Genomic DNA, 23,353 nt, shown 5'->3' with positions numbered 1-23,353 from the left:
GCAATGCCCAGCCCCCGCCCCAGTGGCGACTTCAGGGCAGGAGGACATAAAGCTGCAAATTTTGTCTGCCATTCGTGGTTTGACCGACAGGGTTGTCAGAATTGAAGCTCGCTCTCAGGGTGCAGCTTTCTCTGAGGCTAATATCCCTGGCAGAGCCTCCCCCGCACATCTGTCATCATGCCAGGAGCCAAAAGCCAATCACCCGGATTCCATCTCCCTCTATGCCCATGGTTCACTTTTCGGCAAAGAGGGACAACTGGAGTTTGCTGAGGAATCACACGGCCTCAGCTCATCCCACCCAGAGGGGTCTGCTTTGGCAGATGATTGTTCGGAAGAGCCTACTTGAGACCCCAATGGAAGTTCAACAGAGGGGGTCTGGGCTGGCATTTCACAACCCCATCCCTCGGTGGCTATTCCGGCAGTGGAAGATTACTGCAAAATGCAAAAAAAAAGCTTGGAATGCTCCTAGCCAAGCACCTCAGTTAAATTCGGGCTGCAGGAGGATGGCCAAGGTACCCGTCGGAGACAGGACTGGGTGATATGCCTCCGGTGGAGAAGGAGATGGCAGCCTTAACCTCTCTCGGCCCGGAGAAGGTCACGGCTGACCCACGGTGTCCACGGAAGGAGTGTGACAAGACAAGTGGAGCCGGGCTCAATGTTTCATCCAGACTCCCATAACATGCTAAGGAAGGCCGAACAGACTGTACGTACTAGGGAGTGTGTGCAACGTACACATTTAGTCGCCCTGTGAGGACAGGGCAGTGACCTACTGGCCAGCAGCAACCATATCAGACTGCTTGGAGCCGTCAAGATCCTTGGGCGAGTGACACATGCCAGAACCCGGGTAACCAAGGCTACGGCAGTGCTAACTTAAGGTCACTGCAGCAGGGGTTTCGGTCCCACTCAACAGCGAGAGGGGCTCCCCAAACGAGACGTCCCCCAAGGGGCCCAGTGCCCCGGCGGGGTCATGAATAGGATTGGTGGGGCAGCCGCCGGGGTTCACTCCCAGCTACGCCTGGACAGCTGGGAGCAGAAAGTCTCAGACCCCTGGGTGCTGGCAACAGTCGCAAGGGGTTACAGGCTCCAATTTCGGCGGCAGCCCCCACCTTTTTCCAGGGTCCGTATAACATCCATGAAGGACCCAGTCCAGGCAGACGTTTTGGCCGAGGAGATCGCCACGCTACTGCAAGAAGACGCAATTGTAAAAGTCAGTTCCAGCGAACAGCACACTGGCTTTTACTCAATATATTTCCTGGTCCCAAAGAAAGATGGGGGGTTGCGCCCCATCCTAGACCTCCGAGGCTTAATGCATTTCTAAAAAATGCAAGTTAAAAAATGTACCCTTCAAGATGCTGCACACAAGGCACATCCTGGAGTCAATAGAGGAAAAGGAGTGGTTCACCACTATCGATCGCAAGAATGCTTATTTTCACGTCCCTATTTGTCAGGAACAGGCTTCAAAGTCCTCCCATTTGGCCTCTCCCTGTCTCCCAGGGTATTCACCAGGGTGGTGGCAGCTGCCCTGATGCCCCTACAGAGGGCAGGCTTAAAGATCATGCCGCTTAGAACTAATCCACCTTCAGAGACTGCTGGGGTCAATTTTGGCAGCGGTGGTGGTGATCCCGTTGGGCCTCCTCAGGGCTCGGCCTCTACAGCGGTGGCTGAATGCTTTCAACCTAAATCCACACAGGGACAGGTATGTAAAGCTCCGGATAACACAGTCATGTCTTCGAGCTCTGCGCCCATGGCGGGACAGCAGGTGGCTTACACAGGGAACCCCCCTGGGCAATCTGCCCTCGAGGTGAACCCTGGTTTCTACGGACGCTTCCCAGACATGCTGGGGAGCAGTCTGGGAAGGCAGAACAGTGAGGGGTTTCTGGGGGCCTCCTTGGGACACAGAACACATCAATGTGCTGGAGCTGATGGCATGTACTTGTAAGAACAGACAATTCTGCCACGGTGTACAACATCAACTATCAGGGCGGCACGAGGTCTCTCTCTTGTCTAAAGGTGGCTCAGAGGCTTCTGACTTAGGCTTTCCCACGTCTGGCCTCACTCAAGGCGGTTTACATACCTGGGGTTTTGACCATAGTGGCGGACCTCCTCTCCATGTTCGGGCCTCCCCCGGGGGAGTGGAGACTACACCCAGAGGTTGTGGCGACCTTGTCAGCTCACTTTGGAACATTCAAAGTGGATCTCTTTGTATCCAGGGAGACAACCCATTGCCAGAGGTGGTTCTCCCTGAGACAACCGTGCAGCCCTTTAGGCCTGGATGCACTGTCTCAAGAGTGGCCGGAAGGGTTACTATACGCTTTCCCTCCACTTCCATTGGTACCCCATGTGCTAAACAGGATTGCCCAGGGCTGCTACAGGGTCCTGTTAGTGGCCCCACCCTGGCCAAGGAGACATTGGTTCTCGGCCCTCCTCCGTCTTGTTTACGGCCAACCCTGGCCCTTGCCTCACAGGGCAGACCTTCTCTCTCAGGCCAAATCTGGCATCCGAACCCAGCTGTAATGCAGTTGGCCCCTCCTCAGTCCATCTCTCAAAATTTGAGCAAGGCTGTCCTGGAGACGATAAATAATGCCAGGGCACCATCCACATGAGCCAATTACCAACAAAGATGGAAGTTTTTCTCGTCATGGTACCAAGGGAGTTGGACCCTATCACCTGTCCAGTGGCTTTGGTGCTTCTCTTCCTGCAGTCCCTAATGGACTCGGGGAGGGCAGCAAGCACCCTGAGGGTCTATACTGACGCTATTTCTGTATTTCACGAGACAGTTGGAGATCTTTCTGTGGGATCTTTCTGTCCTTGAGGAACTGGTGTCTCAGTTCCTCAAGGGCACTAACCGTCTGCGACCAGACAGGAGCCTGAGAGCTCCATCTTGGGACCTCCCTTTGGTGTTGAAGTCCTTGACTAATGCCCCATATGAACTGCTGGAGCAGTCGGATTTAAAGCTTTTGGCACAAAAAACGACATTTCTTTTGGCCATATGTTCAGCTAAAAGGGTGAGTGAGCTACATACACTCTGCATCTGTTAGTGACAAGTGCTTGAGGTGGAAGCCTGAGAATGCGGGGGTGTCTCTGTGGCCAAATCCATGCTTCCTACCTAAGGTGGTAAGGCCAGACACAGTTAATCAAGCTATTGAACTGGAAGCATTTCACCCTGATCCAGTGTGCCAAGGAGGAATTGCTCTTCATACATTGTGTCCAGTAAGAGCATTGAGGGCTTATGTTGATCGTACACAGCAGCTGAGGCAGGCACATACTAAGCTGTTTGTGTGTTATGCTGATAAGCAGTTGGGCCACCCAGTGTCTAAGCAGCGTCTTTCACCAGATTTTATAGTCACTGTTGCGTCCGCAACAATGGGCTCCACTATTCTCATGTCTGCCACCGAGCAGACTGATAACGGAGAATCTTCTTCCTCGTGACATTGTTGATATGACTCATCCACGGTTAAGACCGTAGTGACGGTCTGAGTGAGGTCGAAATAGATCGTAAGTTATGAACATAACTATGGATCTATGGGACCGAACGATGACCATCACTATCTCTTGTCGCTCGCAACGGGCTGAGGCGTGCTGAGGCACTCGAAGTATGCACTTCGAGCCCCGCCTCCTTAAGGTCAGTCATATGACTGTTGATATTATGGTCTCGCAAGATAGGTAGAAGGATGGTATCATTCACGGTTAAGACCGTAGTGACGGTCTGAGTGAGGTCTCATAGATCCATAGTTATGTTCATAACTTACGTTGTTAACAGCAAATCACAATTGCTATGCCAAACTCCTTGGGCCTCTACGAATAGTCATCTCTCTCCTAACCTTTATGCGTCCTTTCCTTAACCTTTGTGGAAAAAGTCATCGGGTCAAGGAGAGATGGAAAGGTGCTTCCTTTCTAACATAGGAAAACACTGCACTGTTTAAAATGAATTCGACTCCACTTTTCCTAACCAACGTCATTGCGCAACGGCGGGTATTGCTGACCTCTAGTGTCTCTAGCGTGGAATTACAATTTTCCGAAGATGGGACTACAACAAGCGCTCTTTTGATCCATGCGTTCTTCTCGTATTGATTTCAATCAGGTTATCGCCAACAGTGAGAATCACTGAATATATTTGAGGCCACTTGAATTCATATGTGGACAAAAAAGAGGCCAAACTTATGTTGATGTTGAAATTAACTGCCCCCAGTAATCTTTCTTAAATGTGAAGTCAGCATTTTATTTTCTTATGGTGTATATTGTGTGCTTACTAACCAGCAATAAATGAATTCATTTCGATTCAAATAATGATGTTTCTGGAATTGGTATATTATCAATTGTATTTTCTTCTCTTCTCTCTTCTTCTGCTTTACCGCGTCTCTCATGCGTCTTTGCGTAGAGTCGTTAAACTTCGTCGGTGGCCGGTTTATTTAAATATTGCCGGCGTAAAGGATTATGGGATACCAATATCTCCTTTCCTTTCGTATAGAATTCAAACCACCTTTTCTCCAAGTACTTCCAGGTCATCTCCTTAGGAAAGGAAATTTCCTATGCAAAAAAGACTATTCTTAGAGGCCTCTTGTATCCTTGTATCCTTGTAATTATTGACCCGGAAGTGACGGCTGTGATTATCTTCGGCACTCGGCCTACAAACTCGTACTTACAACCGAATCACAGCTGTGCTGATATTCAGTACAACAGCACTCCCTCTCGTGTGATCTTGCTTAAATAACACAGTCAATGTAGCGCTCAATAACATTTAATCTATCTTATCATAATTTAGAAATAAAGATATATAAATAAAGAAATGCCTCATAGGTGTGCGGTGACACATTGCTCAAACAGTGGGAAAGGATTGTCCTTTTTTAAATTTTCCAAGAACGAAAAATGTAGCGTTCTTGGTTGCTCCTGTATGAATGATCATAGACTACCTGAGGGCTGCACCTGGGAGGGAAAGTTGGCAAAAACCGGAGAGCCCGGTAAAATCGCACATGGCCTATTCAAGCTGCACTCTACCAAGTGTTAGAGCTTGAGCACTTAACTTAACCTTAACCTTAACCGATTGTTCCATATAATTGTTCCATACAATTGTTCCATAAAATAGTTTGTTAACGATTTAAAAAACTTCAACATCTGCTATAGTCTATAGACTGTATAGTTGTATAGTTGTTTTTTTTAGGAATTACTATGTCATGGGCTAGCGACCTTCACAGGGAAAATAGTCTACACCACTTCTCATTGAGTTATATTCATTCAATGATCTTTACAGATTGGTTGGTTGTAAGCCATTGAGTTGAATTTGAATTGACCATCTGCCCTGCAACACATAATAGCTACACATGTTTGTTAAATGAGGAATATGGTCTAGGCTACATCATGACCTCCTAACACAGATTGAGAGTCACATTGAAACAGTAATTATACAAACTTGCAACGGGGAAGTTTATTCACAGTTCAGAGAAATAAAAAAAGGCATCAAAACATTAAGAAAAATAACCTCACCTTTGTTATTCTACAGTTAACACTAACATTAACACAAACATTATATAACACAACTATACTAGGGGTGGGCTGGGCTGGGCAGAGGAGACAACAATAAGAACAATAACCAATAGTAAATAAACAAAAATGAGAAATGATAGGATACTATACTACAACAATACTGAACATACTGAAGATACAAGATATCACAATGATTCACAAACCAGCTCATATTTATTTACATCCTTAGATCCTTAGACACAAGGAAAAAATGTCCTTTGGCATCATATCACAAATGAATTGTACAATTGTCCCATATGAATTGTACAAGCTTCACCCCATCAGAATGGCCCCAAAGCTTACTGAGAGGCATCTGCCCACATTCTCCAAGATGAGTGTCAGTTTGGCTACACAGGTGTTTAGCCACAGTCTGTGCTGGTGAAGTTTATTAATCTTTTCAAAAACTATTCAGATTGTAATGTGATACTGACCACCTATTAACTTGTTGTATCTGTATCTGACCCAGGCATTCTGCGATACATTGCAGAGACTGCCAGCAGAGGCAAAAGATACAGCAGACGCCGATGACGAGTGGGAGGACTTCCCATTCCCCCCCTCCTCCGACTTCCCCTAACACCAGGAGTCCCCTCATATCCTGAGTGAACAAACGTCTCACGTTTGTCTGCGGTCTTGCAGCAAGATACAGACATTTTAGCAGACAGGACAGGAACACCATCTTAAGTATTATTTCTGAATGTGATCCCCTATGCATGTGACTGAGAGGTATTATTACTGATAAATATAAAGGGAATCTGCAAAATGCTGACAGTCTGCAATAAAATGCATTCTTCTGCACTGGGTGACAGAAAAGGTCTAAAGTACAATGGCATGAGGTCATACTTGAACATGTATCTTTATAATACTGGACATGTCGGTTACCTTCCTTAAATATTGTAACCCATAGAACATGAACCCCATTTATGTCACGCATTGGATAAATATCTTCACTAGATATCTGGTGCCCCCTGCTGGCCTCCACTGGTAAGTTCTGAAATGCGGATCTCTTCGCTGTTACAAAGTGGAACTACCGTGGCCGATCACATGGTGACATCCATCTATTCACTACATGGCGCACTTGATTGCTCTATTGTAGGCCTAATTTTGAATATATATAGATACATATATGTATCTACATGTATATGTATAAATATATAATTGATTGAAATCTTTATTGTCCACTGTTACAACACACACACACACACACACACACACACACACACACACACACACACACACACACACACACACACACACACACACACACACACACACACACACACACACACACACACACACAGACAAGACTACACAGCACATACAACATAAGAGCTTCTGGCACCACAGATTAACAGACTTGTAGCAACAGCATAAGCCTGGCCGATATGCGTGACACCCGTCACTTGGAGTGACGTGCGTCACGTTACAGGACTATCTCAACAGACATTGATTCATGGGAAGACGCATGAGAGACGCGGTAAAGCAGAAGAAGAGAACAGAATAAAATTGATAATAATGGATACCAATTCCAGAAACATAATTATTTGAATCGAAATGAATTCATTCATTGCTGGTTAGTAAGCACATAATATAGGCCTACACCATAAGAAAAGAAAATGCTAACTTCACATTAAAGAAAGACTAGGCTACTGGGGGCAGTTAATTTCAACATCAACATGTTTAGCCTCTTTTTTTCCACATGTGAATTGGGATTCAAGTGACCCCAAATATTCCCGTTGGCCAAGGCCGACCTAAGTGATTCTCATAATAACGTATACGATAACCTGATTGAAATCAAGGCTACGACAAGAACGCATGGATCAAAGCGCGCTTGTTGTAGTCTTCGGAAAAATGTAGTTCCACGCTAGAGACGCTAGAGGTCAGCAATACGCCGTCGCGCAATGACGTCGGTTGGGAAAAGTGGAGTCGAATTCATTTTAAACAGTGCTGTCTTTTCCTATGTTCGAAAGGAAGCACCTTTTCATCTCTCCTTGACCCGATGACGTTTTCCACAAAGGTTAAGTAAAGGAGGCATAAAGGTTAGGAGATTTGACTATTCGTAGAGGCCCAAGGTGTTTTTAGTTTCCTGGTCACGTGACGCCCCCTACGACGTAGAGCTGCCCGGTGTGTCAGGTAGATAAAGAGTCCCCGGGGCTATCCTATCGGCGCTGGCTTAGCTCATCGGTTACTTCCCAATCACTGTTGTGTTGCACCATCAGCGGCTCGTCGCTGCGGATCGAACCGCGGGCGCTGTCCAGCGTTTTGTCGTGATTATCATCAATACTCTGGCCGTTCTCATTATGTTGGGACGCAACTAGACACGGCAATAAAGACAAATCCTGTTACCATACTTTACTCTACTTTAACCATACTTGAGATAAACTGTCAATACCCGCATAAACTACCTCTTTGATTCCAGGAGATGCACTAAGACCACAAACACAGCAGGCCAGTCAACATTATAGGGCATGACTATGACAAATGTCACCACAAATGTCACCACAAATGTCATCATAACAAGGATATAGGAAGTTATTGGGTGAGTTCTGCATGCAACGCTCAACGATTGTCAGTAGTGCTGCATGAAGCACTCCTTTTTTTTTTTTTTCTACAAACTTTGGGACCTATCTCCTTCCACAATTTTTCACCTATAGACTCAATTCAAATTTTTAAATTTTTAAAGGTGCCATGACATGCCACCAGGTGTGGTGTGAATGATTAACCGTTACAAGCCGTTTTCGAAATCTGCCCCTTAAGATAGGGTGACCAGACGTCCCGATTTTGCGCTGCGTGTCCCGAGTCCCAGCAAAAGCCTGTTGGGACGCTAAATTGTCCCAGTTTCCACCAACCACTATGAAATGTCCCCTTTTGTCCGCCATTACATAGCCAACGTGGTCTTATTATAGCCCGATCATTAACTAAAAACCACATAGAATGATTAAAGCATCCAGCATATGATTTCAACAATGTGTGAGGGCACACGCAACAGGGTGTTATGTTGGGTGTGTAGTAATAACCAACACGAACGCGTTACTTTCCAGCAAAACAAATTTATCTCCGTTCTTGTATCAACCTCCATTACAATCTTCTTCCCTCCTCTTCTCGCATCTATCTCATCCAGTCTGCATTACTACGCCACCTAGAGGCTGTACAATTCAACTGAACATAACTGTATGAGTAACTCGATGCAGTAGTGAACACAACATCTCCCCCTTTCAATAAAGGCGAATTCCTTCATAACAAAACTTTAAATTACTTTTGTAATGGGATTCAAGTAGCACCATGCCTATAACATTTTTAAATAATAAAATGACAACCAATCAACCATTACAACAGCATTTAACAGTATGTAAATTGCATACCAAACATTTTAATGCATGCATTCTTTTATTTTCTTTAACAACCAACAAAAGGCATATTTATGCAGCTTCTTTAGTACAGGACAGCCCTTAGGTAGGCGGTTGCCTAAACCTCTCAGGTCTACTGTCCACATTTGTCTCTCATTGAGGTTCAGTTTGTTCAGTGTCATTGTCCATAGTGTTCATTTCTGGTAGTACAGAAAGATGTGATGCGTTCCAGATTCTACCATCATCCAACAGATAGGTGTATGGGCTTTTCTTCCGCACCACAGTTCTTGGCTTTGTGAACTTTTGTTCCCCTTTCTTTACCTTCCATGGCTTCCGAATCCTAACCTAATCACCAGGGTTGAAGGATGTCTTCCTTGCACTCCTCTTCCTGTCTGTGTACTGTTTTGAGTTTTCCTGTATCTTTCTAACTCGTTCATGCACCACATTCTTGTTTACGTGGACAGGAGTCATATCCATGATTTGGAGTTTTGTTCTCATTTGTCTTCCATGAAGCAGCTGGGGCTCACTCCAGTGGTTGAGTGTGGAGTAGCTCTGTAATCCATAAGGAAGGACCTTGTGAATGGCTTCCAGGGTGTCCCTTGCATTGAAGCAGTCTGGAGGCAGTCTTTAAGCACTCTGTTGAACCTTTCAACTTCTACATTTGCACAGGGATAATATAGAGATGATTTCAGGTGCACGATTCCTCTTTGCTTTAGGAAATTTCTGAATTCAGCTGATGTGAACTGAGTACCATTGTCACTCACTAACTCTTTTGGATTACCTTCCCGTGAAAAGGTTGCTATGAGGAACTGAATGATTGTTGCAGTATCAATCTGTGCCACAAAAGCTACTTCCGGCCATTTGCTGAAGTAGTCCACAAGTGTTATGGCATATCTGCAGTCTCTTGGTGCAGATTCAAAAGGACCAACTATGTCGATTGACACTTTTATTGTCCACTGTTACAACACACACACACACACACACACACACACACACACACACACACACACACACACACACACACACACACACACACACACACACACACACACACACACACACACACACACACACACACACAGACAAGACTACACAGCACATACAACATACAAGAGCTTCTGGCACCACAGATAAACAGACTTGTAGCAACAACATAAGCCTAGCCGATATATCTCAACAGACTTTGATTCATGGGAAGACGCATGAGAGACGCGGTAAAGCAGAAGAAGAGAACAGAATAAAATTGATAATAATGGATACCAATTCCAGAAACATAATTATTTGAATCAAAATTAATTAATTTATTGCTGGTTAGTAAGCACATAATATACACCATAAGAAAAGAAAATGCCAACTTCACATTTAAGAAAGACTAGGCAACTGGGGGCAGTTAATTTCAACATCAACATGTTTAGCCTCTTTTTTTGTAAATAGGCCAAAAACATACATGATTATTTTCCCCATTAGTCTTTGTTGTGAGCAGTGATCATGATTTGCCTCAATATCAGAATAACACCCATAGGACAAATAGCAATGGTTGGTGGAATGCCATGAAGTAGGTCTGTATAATATGCAGTGTAAGATTGTCCAGGCCCTGCAAGTCAGGATGTAGGCTATGAATCTGAATGAATTTTTAGGTAGGCTAGTGGCCATCCCCAAAATGCACCAGAATACAGGAAATCACATTTACCAAATCACAATCTTCAGGGGGAGGACCCCCAGACCCCCTCCCCTGACTGCACCCCACCAACAAATGTAATCACCAGCCGCCACTGGTCCTACGTGTTGAAATTGAGCTTAATATTGGCGTCTATGACCTCACATGCACATGCACTGCAGTCACGCGCAAAGTGTCCTGGTTTTAGTTTCAGGAAATCTGGTCACCCTACCTTAAGACATCACAGGTGGGCGTGTCTACCTAGATGTGTGACAGATGGATTTAAATATTTGAAACTTTTTAAGATATTCTACTTTTAAAATATATTTTTTTACAATGGAAGTCAATGGGAGGACAGCAAAGCCGTCCGTTCTCTGACACACACACAACTATTTCAGACTTTGTAACTTGGTCAATATTTAGCCGTTCGTTCAAACATTTAAAAAAGAAACACACTTGTATCTTTATTTGTAGAGAAACAGATCTTCGACATCGTATATACTTTTTCAGAAGTTTAACAGATTAATTTCATACCCTCTTCATAGATTTTCAGTTGGTTTCATTGACTTACGTTGAGGCTCTAGCGTGAGGACATTCTAGATGAGGCCATGGCTATCACAAAAGCTAACTATTGCGGACGTTCGGGAGCCTAAACAACGTCAATATTCAACCTAGAAACACAATGTCAAGCCTGAATGGTTACGTTATTTCTTGTTACACTGGGGCTAAAATATTGGAAATATGATTGTTATATATCGGGCGTTTGTCTGTAGCTAGAGGCTAGTTGATTGCTACATATGCGGTTTAGTCCCAGTATAAGCTAAATGCAAACAATGCTTAAACAATCTTTTTCACGTCATGCTATCGACATAAACAATATGTCCTATGAAAGCTGAGACTCCAAGGACTCCAACGGTATAAGCCTCATCATTTTGCAAGCTTATTTTGATGAACTAGATGTGAAGGAATAAGGTCAATAATATACTTTTCCCAAGTTACTACCACACACACACATGCTGCCTTCATGTGCTATGGAAATTATGGTAAATATCAAAAGCCAACGTGAAAATTGCACATTTTGATACACAAGCTGCCGAGATGAGATAACCTTTGACCTTTTCAACAGTAACAGGTCAGGGCCCCGTTTCCCAAAAGCATCGTTAGCCTAAGTGCTTCGTTAAGTTCATCGTACGAGCATCGTACAGTTTTCACACCGTTTCCCAAAAGCATTGTTGCGTAACGAATGTCGTGAAAACCCTCGTAGCTAATGAGGGCTCCAGGGGCACTCGTAGAGTGCTAAGAGCATCGTTACTATAGCCTCAGTGGAGTCACCAGCTGGACATTCTGTGGCATTGGATGTGTTTTATTAAAACACATCCAATACCAGTGAATGTCCAGCTGGTGCAATTTCACAATACCCCAAAAACTGTGGTTACCGCCGACATATTACTGGTAGACTACTGTTAGATTTAAACAGCAAAGACAGAGACATGTTAGAAGTCAACAAAAATATAATTTATTGCAGCAATTTCAAATTCCAAAAATACATGCCGAAATGTACCGATCAAACGCCACGTCACAAGGCAACCCTATCACAAGGCATATAATAAAATCTAATGATTCCATTGCTTGCGTGGGAGGTCGCTTGCGAGCTGCACTTGCTGTCTCCCTCTGATTTTAATTCAACCATCGTGGTTAAAATGTCCTCATATTGATCAATGACAGAAGACATACTGTAGGCTACATGAATCATGCTGAGACCAGCGGGTGTCTCTAGCCGTTTTTTGTTGTGATTGTTTGCCATAAAGCACTGTAGGCACTTCGGTGAGGCTGTGATGAAGTTCACTATTTATTGGACCGTGTCTAGACAGTTACGAACATCCCTGACCTTAGTGGAGTGCACAAACGCCAAGTTGAGGGCGTGGTTTCTGCAGTGAACGTAGACTGCTTCGGGAAACTGTGCTGCGATGCATGCTTTTCCCGCTTACATTGCTCGCACCATCATACCCCTGCCCAACAATATGGGCAGGATCTAGACCAGCAACAGCAATAGCCGTGTCAATGCCTCTGCGTTTGAATGATAAGGAAGCATCGAAAGATCCTTCTTGAGAATGATCGTACAAGCATGGATCCATCGTTATCGGGAAACTAGGCCCAGGATCTGTGGGTCCGCCACGTTTCATTTCACTACGACAACAAAAGCACTTGAACACAACACACTCGTAATTTCCAGTTCACAAATGGAAAGGATCATCTTTTCCATAGCACGTGAAGGCAGCATCCCTATCAGAACAGCTGAACTATTCTATGTTTTATCTGAAATGTATTCAAACTTGATCACTTTAGCTATTGGTTTATTACATTTTTTAAATGGTGTGTATGTTTACTCCATCTAGAATCCCTCCCTCCCTCAAATCCCTTCACTTGATTTAAGCCATTTAACATTTTCGACTCAAATGTAAAAATGTCGGCATATCTCAGAAGGGAAAGCGGGTTCACTTGTAACCAGAAGGTCGCTACTAATTATTAGTTCTCGGATCATGTGTGTCTGCTATTGTTATGAACTTAAAATTATTTTTGTGTGATAAAATGAAGCAATGCCACACACATTATGAATGTTGGTGATAATGTAAATTTTTTTAACAGTAGCTAAAGTAAAGCACAAGTAGTTTCTACATCTGGTGAATATTTAAGACAACTTTTGTGGACGTCCTTAAAAGACAAAGAAGGTCCCAACTACAGCACAGAGTTTACTACTTCACTTGTTTGTTGCCGATGTCAGCTTATCACTCACTTTCCAGTAGTTTCTGATAGCGCTATATCCCACAATGCTAAGCGGTGCAAGTGCAATTCAAATTTTACAGAAATGTGTTGTCTTATGAGGTAGCATACATTGCATTCACAATATTTTCACATTAATCTAAAGCTAAATTGGACTGTTCATTTCGCGGTTATGTGGAGCTAGAGAAATTATATATATATATATATATATATATATATATACACTAGGCCTGGGCAATGAAACAATAAATTATTGTATTGTGACACTTTTGATGAATATCAATACAAAACATGTTCAATATATAGGCCTACTGTATATCGATAAGAGACTGGACCACCAGCAGCTGGGTTTGTTACGCAAACACGGTTCCATACTTAATTACAATATTTGAGTGTTTTTCATTGTTGTATCGACATTGGAGTATTTATCAATGAAGAACAGTGGAAGGTCATATAAAGTGTTAAACAGAAGTGTTTAAATCCAGCATGGTAATTCCTAGTCTTTTTAGGTCATTACAATGAATAATTAGCGATATCGATCAATATTAGGGATGGGCATTTTAAGAAATGTATGATCAACTATTTAATCGTAATTTGTCTATAGGCTATTTTAAAAATTCCTGTTGGTAGAAAATTCAAAATACTGCATTTTTTCTCAAAGATGCCTATGCGGTGGTTGTAAAAGACTAACAATGCGCTCTTAAACACAGGAAACAATTCAAAAAGTCAAAATCTGTATCACAGAAGAATAACTTCTCCAACAATAATCATGTAAGTTTATGTGAACAACTACTTGAAAATAATAAATGTAGGTCTATGCGACACTTGTAAAAGCCGAACAATGAAGCTATGGCTCTCTTAAACGTTAAACAATTCAAAAAGACAAAATCTGTATTCCAATTCCCATAAGAACATGACCACACAGAACACAACCTCCTTTTGATCAATAAAAAAAATCACGTGATCGGCAAAATTCATAATAATCAATGATCATTGATTAATCACGACCGTCCCTAATCATTATGACCAAGTTATGTCTTTCAGCCATATCGCCCAGGCCTAATATACACGCATACAAATTATATTAATTGTGTTTATCATTACTGTCCAGAAAGATATTGCCCTTGTATGAAATGTGAAATGTGCTAGAACAAAGCAAAATTTGACTTCAATACTCATATATATATAAATAATTGATTTTGATGAACCATGTAATGCACCTTTGGACTACAAGGAAGTAATACAAAGGGAAAACTGAGAAGGATTTTGTGAATCTATAGCAGAACACAGGTATGTTTAAAATGGCTGGTTTTAGGCTGTGCATTGTAAGGCAACTTAGAGGCAGCTGTGTACAGTAAAATGTTGACTATATTTGGAACAGATGCTAAATGTCATGTAAAATACAGCCCAAGTTAAAATTGTTGGAAACTTTCACGTGTGCATTAAAAAAAAAGTTAAGACAGACTTAAAATAAATTGAGATCATTTTATTGAGGTTCCCTCAGAGGGAAAATTAAACAAACCAAAAAATGCTATTCTGAAATTAAGCTTATAAAAAAAAAGTACAATAACTGAAACAAAACCACCTTGACTGCATTTTCAGAAATATTTCATGCCAAAACAAAAGTTAATAAAAGAAATCAAAGTCGTTTTTAAACCCAGTCCCCCATTTACTTGAGATTCAACAAAGATAGTTATAAGATATATATTTTTTTCAACAGCCACTAAAGACATATCTAAGCTTGCTAATATTCTTCTCCTTCCTCATCCTCCTCAAATGAGTCAATGCCAACCTCTTCATAATCCTTCTCCAGAGCGGCCATGTCTTCTCTGGCCTCGGAGAACTCTCCTTCCTCCATGCCCTCCCCAACATACCAGTGGACAAAGGCCCTCTTGGCGTACATCAGGTCAAACTTGTGGTCGAGACGAGCCCATGCTTCAGCAATGGCAGTGGTGTTGCTCAGCATGCACACGGCCCTCTGGACCTTGGCCAGATCTCCGCCTGGAACCACAGTTGGTGGTTGGTAGTTGATGCCAACCTTGAAGCCTGTGGGACACCAGTCCACAAACTGGATGGTTCTCTTGGTCTTGATGGCAGCGATGGCGGAGTTGACGTCTTTAGGGACCACGTCACCTCGGTACAGCAGACAGCAGGCCATGTATTTACCATGGCGAGGGTCACATTTCACCATCTGGTTGGCTGGCTCAAAGCAGGCGTTGGTGATCTCTGCCACAGACAGCTGCTCGTGGTAGGCCTTCTCCGCGGAGATGACTGGAGCATAGGTGGCCAATGGGAAGTGGATACGAGGGTAGGGCACCAAGTTGGTCTGGAACTCAGTCAGGTCGACGTTCAGGGCACCATCGAAGCGAAGTGAGGCGGTGATCGAGGACACAATCTGGCTAATGAGCCTGTTGAGGTTGGTGTAGGATGGGCGTTCGATGTCGAGGTTCCTGCGGCAGATGTCGTAGATGGCTTCATTGTCCACCATGAAGGCACAGTCCGAGTGTTCCAGGGTGGTGTGGGTGGTCAGGATGGAGTTATAGGGCTCCACTACAGCTGTGGAGACCTGGGGCGCTGGGTAGATGGCAAACTCCAGCTTGGACTTCTTCCCAAAGTCGACAGAGAGCCGCTCCATCAGGAGAGAAGTGAACCCAGAACCGGTACCGCCGCCGAAGGAGTGGAAAACCAGGAATCCTTGGAGACCTGTGCACTGATCAGACTTCACACAGACAGAACACAGAATCAGAAACACTTGCAGTAAACATTTGTAGAAAACCTGAATCCACATAATGTCCACATAATGTCTCACCAGTTTGCGGATTCTGTCAAGGACAGAATCGATGATCTCCTTGCCGATGGTGTAGTGGCCGCGGGCGTAGTTGTTGGCTGCGTCCTCCTTCCCAGAGATGAGCTGCTCGGGGTGGAAGAGCTGGCGGTAGGTTCCTGTACGCACCTCATCTGTGTGGTTTAAAGATACAAACAGTGGATGAGAATACCATACCATTAAGTCAATAGCAGATACTTATCCAAAACCCACCAATATCCAATTCAAATGCACGTCATTAAAAGGAAAGCTTTCACTTGGACCCCCCCATAGTTTTGGGTCTTAGGGACTAATGCGGACCACATTTTTTTAATTGGTTGAGTATTGAGTGAGAACACTTGTACACAATAATCCACGGAAACGGTAATCCTATTAGGCCCTGACAATGTACGTCCTCTGAAAGTGTTGTTCTGCCACCGACAGGCTGATACTGTTATTTGTGTACAAGTGTCGGACCACATAATGGAAAGGATTACAGCTGGACCAATACTGGAACAATTTCAAAAATTGTTGTCCACATTTGCCCCTTAGACCTAAAATGACGAAATGAAAATGCTAAAGTTATCCATTAAGGAGCAGGAATGGGGGTCACACATTTTGTTAAAGGACGCCAAGAGGTAGGTGGCCTACATTGAGGATGGAGAACCAAGTACCTCAGCTGAGAGTGAAACCCTAGCCACAACTCTATCCTGCACCTCCTCATCACATATGCTCCTCGGAATATCCCGGCCTTTCACAACTATGCTCAGCAACTGACCAATCACGGTGGGTTCCAGGTCGACGAAGATGGCCCTCGGGACGTACTTCCCACCGCCGGTCTCACTGAAGAAGGTGGTGAAGGACTCGTCATGCTTTTTCTCTGCCATTCTGCCATCAGGCTGGATGCCGTGCTCCAGGCAGTACAGCTCCCAGCAGGTGTTGCCCATCTGCACCCCAGCTTGGCCCACATGCACAGAAATACACTCACGCTGCAATGGAAAAAAAACATACATGTGAAGGAGGAATGGAAGATGTTGGAAAAATGCCAAATGGAAAATTCCAAAGACCTGAAATGATTTTATCAGGCAGGACATGCAAAGCTGTAATTTTGTGTAACCACCACTGGGTGGAAGCAGATAGAAAAAAACGTTGAAGGCAAGAGCTCATGAATCAAATTGTGCTGTAGCAGCTGTCCTTGGCTCTCATGTTACAGCCCTATGCTATGGGAACATACTAGGAGCATAACATGGAGTAGAAATAGAGTACACAGTGACTGTTCAAATAAAGTACGTTCTATAAACCAATAACAGAAGAGAAGACCTTTCTCCAACAAAGTCTAACGCATTTTTACGCAGTCACATGGGAACACGGAATGTGAGCAGACAAGTTCGGAAGGGTGTTGCAAGACTCCTTACACTTGAAAGGAATTATCTATTTAATCAATTTATTCGCAGTAATCCTAAATATTTGTCATGAACTGGAAAGCAGGATAAGCACGTTTAGTGAAACATTTAGGAAAACCCTAAACCGATACTATGTTGAAATTCTTTCAATCCACATTAATATGACTATATTATAAAAGCTAAAGTTCACGTGTTCAACGGTTTGCAAACAAGCATGATTCCAAGTCATTAAGTCATAACAATGTGATATGCAATGCACTTTAATCCCAGACTTGACATTTGGGATTGTTTTAAACTGGATTCCAACCGAGTTTCATACAAGAGTCTGGTCAAGTAAGACCTGCATTAGATTGCTTTAGAAAACCTTGTCCTGATGTTTGCGTTTCCATTATTGTTATATTAACATTGTTACACTAATGTTTTCGGTCCGCATGGATTTAGTTGGACCAACATGGAGTGACAACCATTCAACATTTGTCCCGGGAACATCATTTGAACTTTGCCAACTTAGTGTATACAATAACATGGTGATGCCAACACATCAACACAAGTGAAACGCCATGTTTGAACTTGTGCTCTATACCATGGTTCAGCTACTACAACCCGTACCCTGTCAAGTGTCAATTGACTCAGCACTCTATTAAACTGTAAAGTGTATGAACCTTTAGTACCCATATAACGGCAAAGTTTTTTTCCCCCTCAATACATGACCCTTGCTAAATGAAAACCATAAGATTTCCAATGTACAGGGCCCGAATAACAAGCATATTTGACCATAATCTTCACATATAGATGGGTGTGAGGGTGGATGGAGGAGGGATAGTAAAAGGGGAGGACGGATACGGCATGGCCACCTAGTGAACACCAGGGTGTGACAGTGGAAGAGGAAATGGAAATGAGGTGAGGGGGAAATGAGGTAAGGGGTGGATTTGGTTGAGGCTCATTTTGTAGATTAAGATGTTGGCTGAGTGAATTTTCTTCTATAAAGATGTTGAAATGCCAAAAAATAATAAGCCCATGTTACATTTCATCCGTTCAAACTGTTTCAGATGTGTGTTTTTTTTGTCCATCAAATCTAAATTTCCCATAGTTATGTTTCCTTTGTGAGGACCGAAAGCGATAACATAAGCCAGTCCTGGACACATAAACACAAGAACGTCTGCCTGCTTCAATCATCACTGCCTTTGCGACGTTAAATAGTGACCATACCGACCGATGACCAGCTTAACCAGGTCAGCTGATTTGCACGTAGATGCTATTTTGAGATTCTTATTAACCGGACACCCACAGCTGTTAATGACAAGGGTGACTTGATAACGCTTATCCCAGTCTGTTTGGATCGGTTGCTTGTGTACTTTAAATGTTGAAAAGGTTAAAGGTTTATTTTACTTTGATGAATACATTTTAAAGGAATGTTAGTTTGACACGTTTAGTTTGAAAACGCTGCACTTATTACGACTCCAACCGCATAGTATGTTTTGTAAGCAATAAACAAAGGCTTTCTGAATCCGTAAACTGTCCCTGTGTGCGTAGTTGCTCTGACACAGTCACACAGCACAGGGTGTGTCTGTGGACACATACCACAAACGGCTGGAAACCGTCGTGTGGTTTTAAAGATTGGGTTACTGCACTGTGTCCTAAGAACATACATGGGGAAAGGCAGAGAGGAAGTGAGCCCCATTTCACTTTATTCTGTTCTCTATTGCGGATGACATGGTTACCTTTTTTGACCCCAGGCCAGCGTACCATTACCCCATATGAAGGCATTGGGCTGCCTTCGTATAGGTACGAGGGCAGCCCAATGCTAGGGAAGGCCATTTGGAGAAAACCAGCAGGATCAAGCTAGTTTTTGAAAGTATACAGCCGACACATATCTCAACACACCCTCCAGGCCTCCCGTGGCCCCTCCCCCCGAACACGTGACCAGCTCGCTAGCTTTAGCACTAGTCTGCGTAGGCTCGTGAAGACTTGTGCGCAATAAGTGCCCGGCGGGAACACTGCGTGCTGACAGCCGGGTAGGATGCCGGAAGACCGTGCAATCATTTAAATCGGGCCGCATTAAATGATTGCACGGAACTCAACTTACACAACACAACAGGTCTACATATAAGCCACATGTACCGGACGTATTTCCCCCCTGTTTACATAATTTGCATATGGTCGTCGGTTTTCCCTCTCATTTGGTTGCTTTGCGTCACCTGCTATACCCTTCGTTGTCGTTTTGAGGGTTGTGAACATCAAGCTTTTTGATAGAGACGGTGTCGATATCCACGTCAAAAAACATAAACGGTGCGCAGCAGCTTTTGGTCTTTTTTTGAGTCTAGCGCTCAGGCGGACTGGCGCAGTTGGGACACACCTAATCCCATTCCTCGGATGCCTGGACCTCATGGGGTCAGACCTCGACCCCCTTTAGCCCTCTTCCTGCACTCACTAACAGACACGTTTTTCAATCCTGCCGTTTCAAAATAGGTGAATGTTCCCACCACCTGCTCAGTCAGGTCACTGGCCAAATATAGATCGGTCGACTCGCAGCAGTGAAGGTCTACTTCTGGTCGAGCAGGCTGGGGGGGTAAACAGGACTGTGGAGGGAGTCCATTACACTAATCTGGCCGCTCTTCCATGGAGGCGCACACTAAAACCCTCCGACACAGTTTTAACACAAGATGGGCCGATGTTGTGAGGAATGAGTCCAAACAAAAAAAAACGCGCGATAGAAAACATGGAAATAGTTATTTCCATGTTTTGTAGCATACAGACTGAATAAATAAAGGGTCTACTTACCATTTTGCTTTCGAAGTGACTGCTTTCCAAAGAATGAAAACAAAGACTAAGTAGTCTAACTTTATATCTTCCCACAGCAACCGTCTATGGGGCTCTAGTGAGTTAGTAATGCCAGGTGGGGAGAAGAGCAGTCTGGCTACCCGAATGAGTCATTCCTGCGTCACCAGGCCACGCCCCCCGGTAGGCGATCGTCAGCAGGCCACCCCCCCCGGTAGGCGGTCGTCAGAAGGCCACGCCCCCCGGTAGGAGGCCATGAGATGTCCGTTGCAGTTGGGCGACCATTTTGTTTTGCGGACGCGCCTACACGTAAAAGGAATGGGTAGAGACAACGTGGGACGTCATTAACAACGTGAACGACTCCCTAAAGTGATACCGAAAATACGTTGTGTAACCCCTAAAGGAGCTGTTTTTATTTGTTTTATACAGTTAGTACGAACTTTGTTAGTGTTGTGGCAGTACTTTATTCAATGTTACCGTGTTTTGCCTAGTGATGGGTCGTTTGCGAACGATTCAGTTTGAATGATCGACTCTTTAACAAAAACGAACCAACCTGATTCCCTGTAGTGTGTAAGAGCATTTAAAACCAACATCCCGATTCCGAACATGAAGCGCTCCTCAGCTGAAAGGAACTTAGTTAATGTTGTGTTGATTGATGACCGTTTGCACCATTGCACGATCGTGATTCGTTTGAGAATGAGAACGAGGGAGGAGCTGAGTCTGACCGACTCAGCCATTTTGCTTTCGAAGAGTCTGACAGACTCACCACTACCGGCAATGCGACTGAATGAACGATTCTGAACGATTGTTCTTGGCGAACTGACCGATGCGAACTGAATCAAACAAACAAATCATGAAATCCACCATTAGTTTGCCCGTGTGTTTGGAGGTGGGGGGGGTGGCTTTAACAGGGCAGCCAGGTCTTTTCGGCATGAAGACCCATAAAATAAGCCCTCCAGACACTTTTTTTCGTTGATAATTGAAATAGAGCTTGCCCCAAGTTGCCCGGAGCAATGTACCAGCCCAAATGGCTTCCATGTTATTGGCTAGGGGCACAGCGAACACTTCCAAATCTGCATTTTTAACAATCTCCCCTCTTGATACTTGGCTGTTTTAAATTTGTTTGTGCCTCTATTATATTATTCACGGTAGCCGGTAATCGACTTGTGTGGACTTCCTGGAAACATGGACCTACTGGTAAGGCACAGACTTGGAAAACAGTCTTTTTTCATAAACTCCTGGTACACTAACTAAGTTGTTGATGCCTCGTTTTATGTGTAAGGACCCTAATCATGCTACTGCAGAGGTTTGGTGTTATTTTGAGCAATATTAGTGGTTAAAAAATGCAGATTTGGAAGCGTTCGCTGTGCCCCTAGCCAATAACATGGAAGCCATTTGGGCTGTTACATTGCTCCGGTCAACTTGGGGCTAGCTCTATACTCAATTATCAACGAAAAAAAGTGTCTGGAGGGCTTATTTTATGGTTCTTCATGCCGAAAAATACCGGAATTACACTTTAAAGTAAGCTCTACCTAAGTGTGGCCGATTCTGAATTAGCTCATGTAGAAGCCAAATGTTAAAGAAAAGTTGTAAGTAAAATGTGTCTTATTCGCAATGTCATTGAGAAGCACCACCAGTGACGGACTGGGAGCAAAAAACGGCCCGGGCATTTGCGCATTATAACCGGCCGGGTGTAATTGTTGACGGGGGGGGGGGTTGGTTACGCGTGGACACGATTGTTGACGGGGGGGGGGGTGATTGCGGGCCGCCGTCGCTACGGTGGGGCCGCGCGATCCCAACAAGCATGCCGCTCCGTGATTGGCCGGCCCAAATGGCCCACGGCAGGCCAAACGGCCCACGAGAAGCCGCGGCCCTTCTGGCATCTGCCCAAATGCCAGACCGTCCAGTCCGTCACTGAGCACCACACTACCCACAATCCTAAAGTGTAACATGGCATCTATGATTGGTGGAGCTCACCGTTACCATGGAAACGTTTACCAAACCCGCGAAAGTCTCCACAATCGTTTAGCACAGAGCAACCATGATTATCCTATCTGATATGAAGCTGTTTTCTAAGAGGTGAGGACAAGAGTGTCCAAAGGGTTGAAAATCTATTTAGGCCATGTATTGGACTGTAGTGTGTAGTGTGAGGGCCAGCAAGTGGGTTCTGTAGAGGCCAATATAAAAGAGAAGACATATAATGATGTGGTGAGTTTTGCGGGATTGCTCTTAAAAAGAGCTGTAAACGGTGAAAAATATGAAATGGTATCATCCCTATGGCAAAGTAAAGTAAAGTATCATCCCTATGGCATTTACCACTTGTTTGACGAAAATGATCTGCCAGATTTTGACAAACGGTTCAAGACTTTGCTTTAGTCGAGCCAATCGCTGCATTATGTGCTAAAAAAAATTGGCAGCACTGTTTCACCTGAACACTTGACAATTTGGGAACTTGCTCACAAAGGAAAAGTACCCAACCATGAGGAAATGTGCCAACTCCTCGACTGGCTCATTATTGGCTCTACTTCTTTATGCCAGTCAGCCTTTTCCCACATGATAATTAGTAAGTCCAAATAGCGTTCCACCATCACTGATGGTCATTTGGAAGCCTGCTTGAGAATAGCTTCCAGCAGCTACTCTCCAGACTATGAAACCCTGGTTGACTCCATTCAGTGCAAGTCATCAGAGTATGTACTCAGTATATATAAATAAATATATGTTTAGTATTTTTTAATCTAGGTAGATCATTTTGACCAGGTCATTTTGAAAGTAGCTTGCAGGCTGAAAAAGTGTGGGCACCCCTGAGCTAGGCCAAGCATTTGCCCTAGCAAAGGCCAGTAATCAGCATTTGTAATTTGTTTGCTGCTATATTGATGTTCAGAATATTGTATGTAGCACCTTTAAGGGTTTTGATGAGCACTGGAATTGTAATGTGGGTTTAATTACCTAAGAAAACTATTCACAAAAAACTATACACTTCACACCTCTGTTAGGTGTGCATTTCATACTATGTTTATATCTATTTTTTTGTTTTATTGTTCTACATTTGTATTAATATAGTGCTATC

At 43.8% G+C, this 23,353-nt stretch overlaps 1 protein-coding gene across 2 annotated transcripts; it reads right to left on the bottom strand.

Moving 5' to 3' along the window:
- Nucleotides 1–14,773: 14,773 nt before the first annotated feature.
- Nucleotides 14,774–20,427, bottom strand: LOC311358607 (tubulin alpha chain-like; the record flags this gene model as incomplete). 2 transcript variants are annotated; one of them, XM_084478696.1, is made up of 3 exons in its annotated part: nucleotides 14,774–16,260; nucleotides 16,884–17,094; nucleotides 20,290–20,427. In XM_084478696.1, 3 exons carry the CDS (start codon nucleotides 20,290–20,292, stop codon nucleotides 15,047–15,049), a joined length of 1,428 nt encoding a protein of 475 aa, XP_084334822.1. In that variant the 3' UTR covers nucleotides 14,774–15,046. The 2 variants fall into 2 exon arrangements, with proteins under 2 accessions (XP_084334822.1, XP_084334823.1); XM_084478697.1 differs by lacking the exon at nucleotides 20,290–20,427 and having other exon boundaries at nucleotides 14,774–16,021; nucleotides 16,112–16,260; nucleotides 16,884–17,118.
- Nucleotides 20,428–23,353: the final 2,926 nt, after the last annotated feature.

This window comes from Micromesistius poutassou (genome assembly GCF_964030765.1).
Source record: "Micromesistius poutassou genome assembly, chromosome: 14".
NCBI classification, from domain to species: Eukaryota; Metazoa; Chordata; class Actinopteri; order Gadiformes; family Gadidae; genus Micromesistius; species Micromesistius poutassou.
The sequence above is the reverse complement of the archived record's forward strand: the minus strand, read 5'-3'. Positions and strand labels throughout refer to the sequence as shown.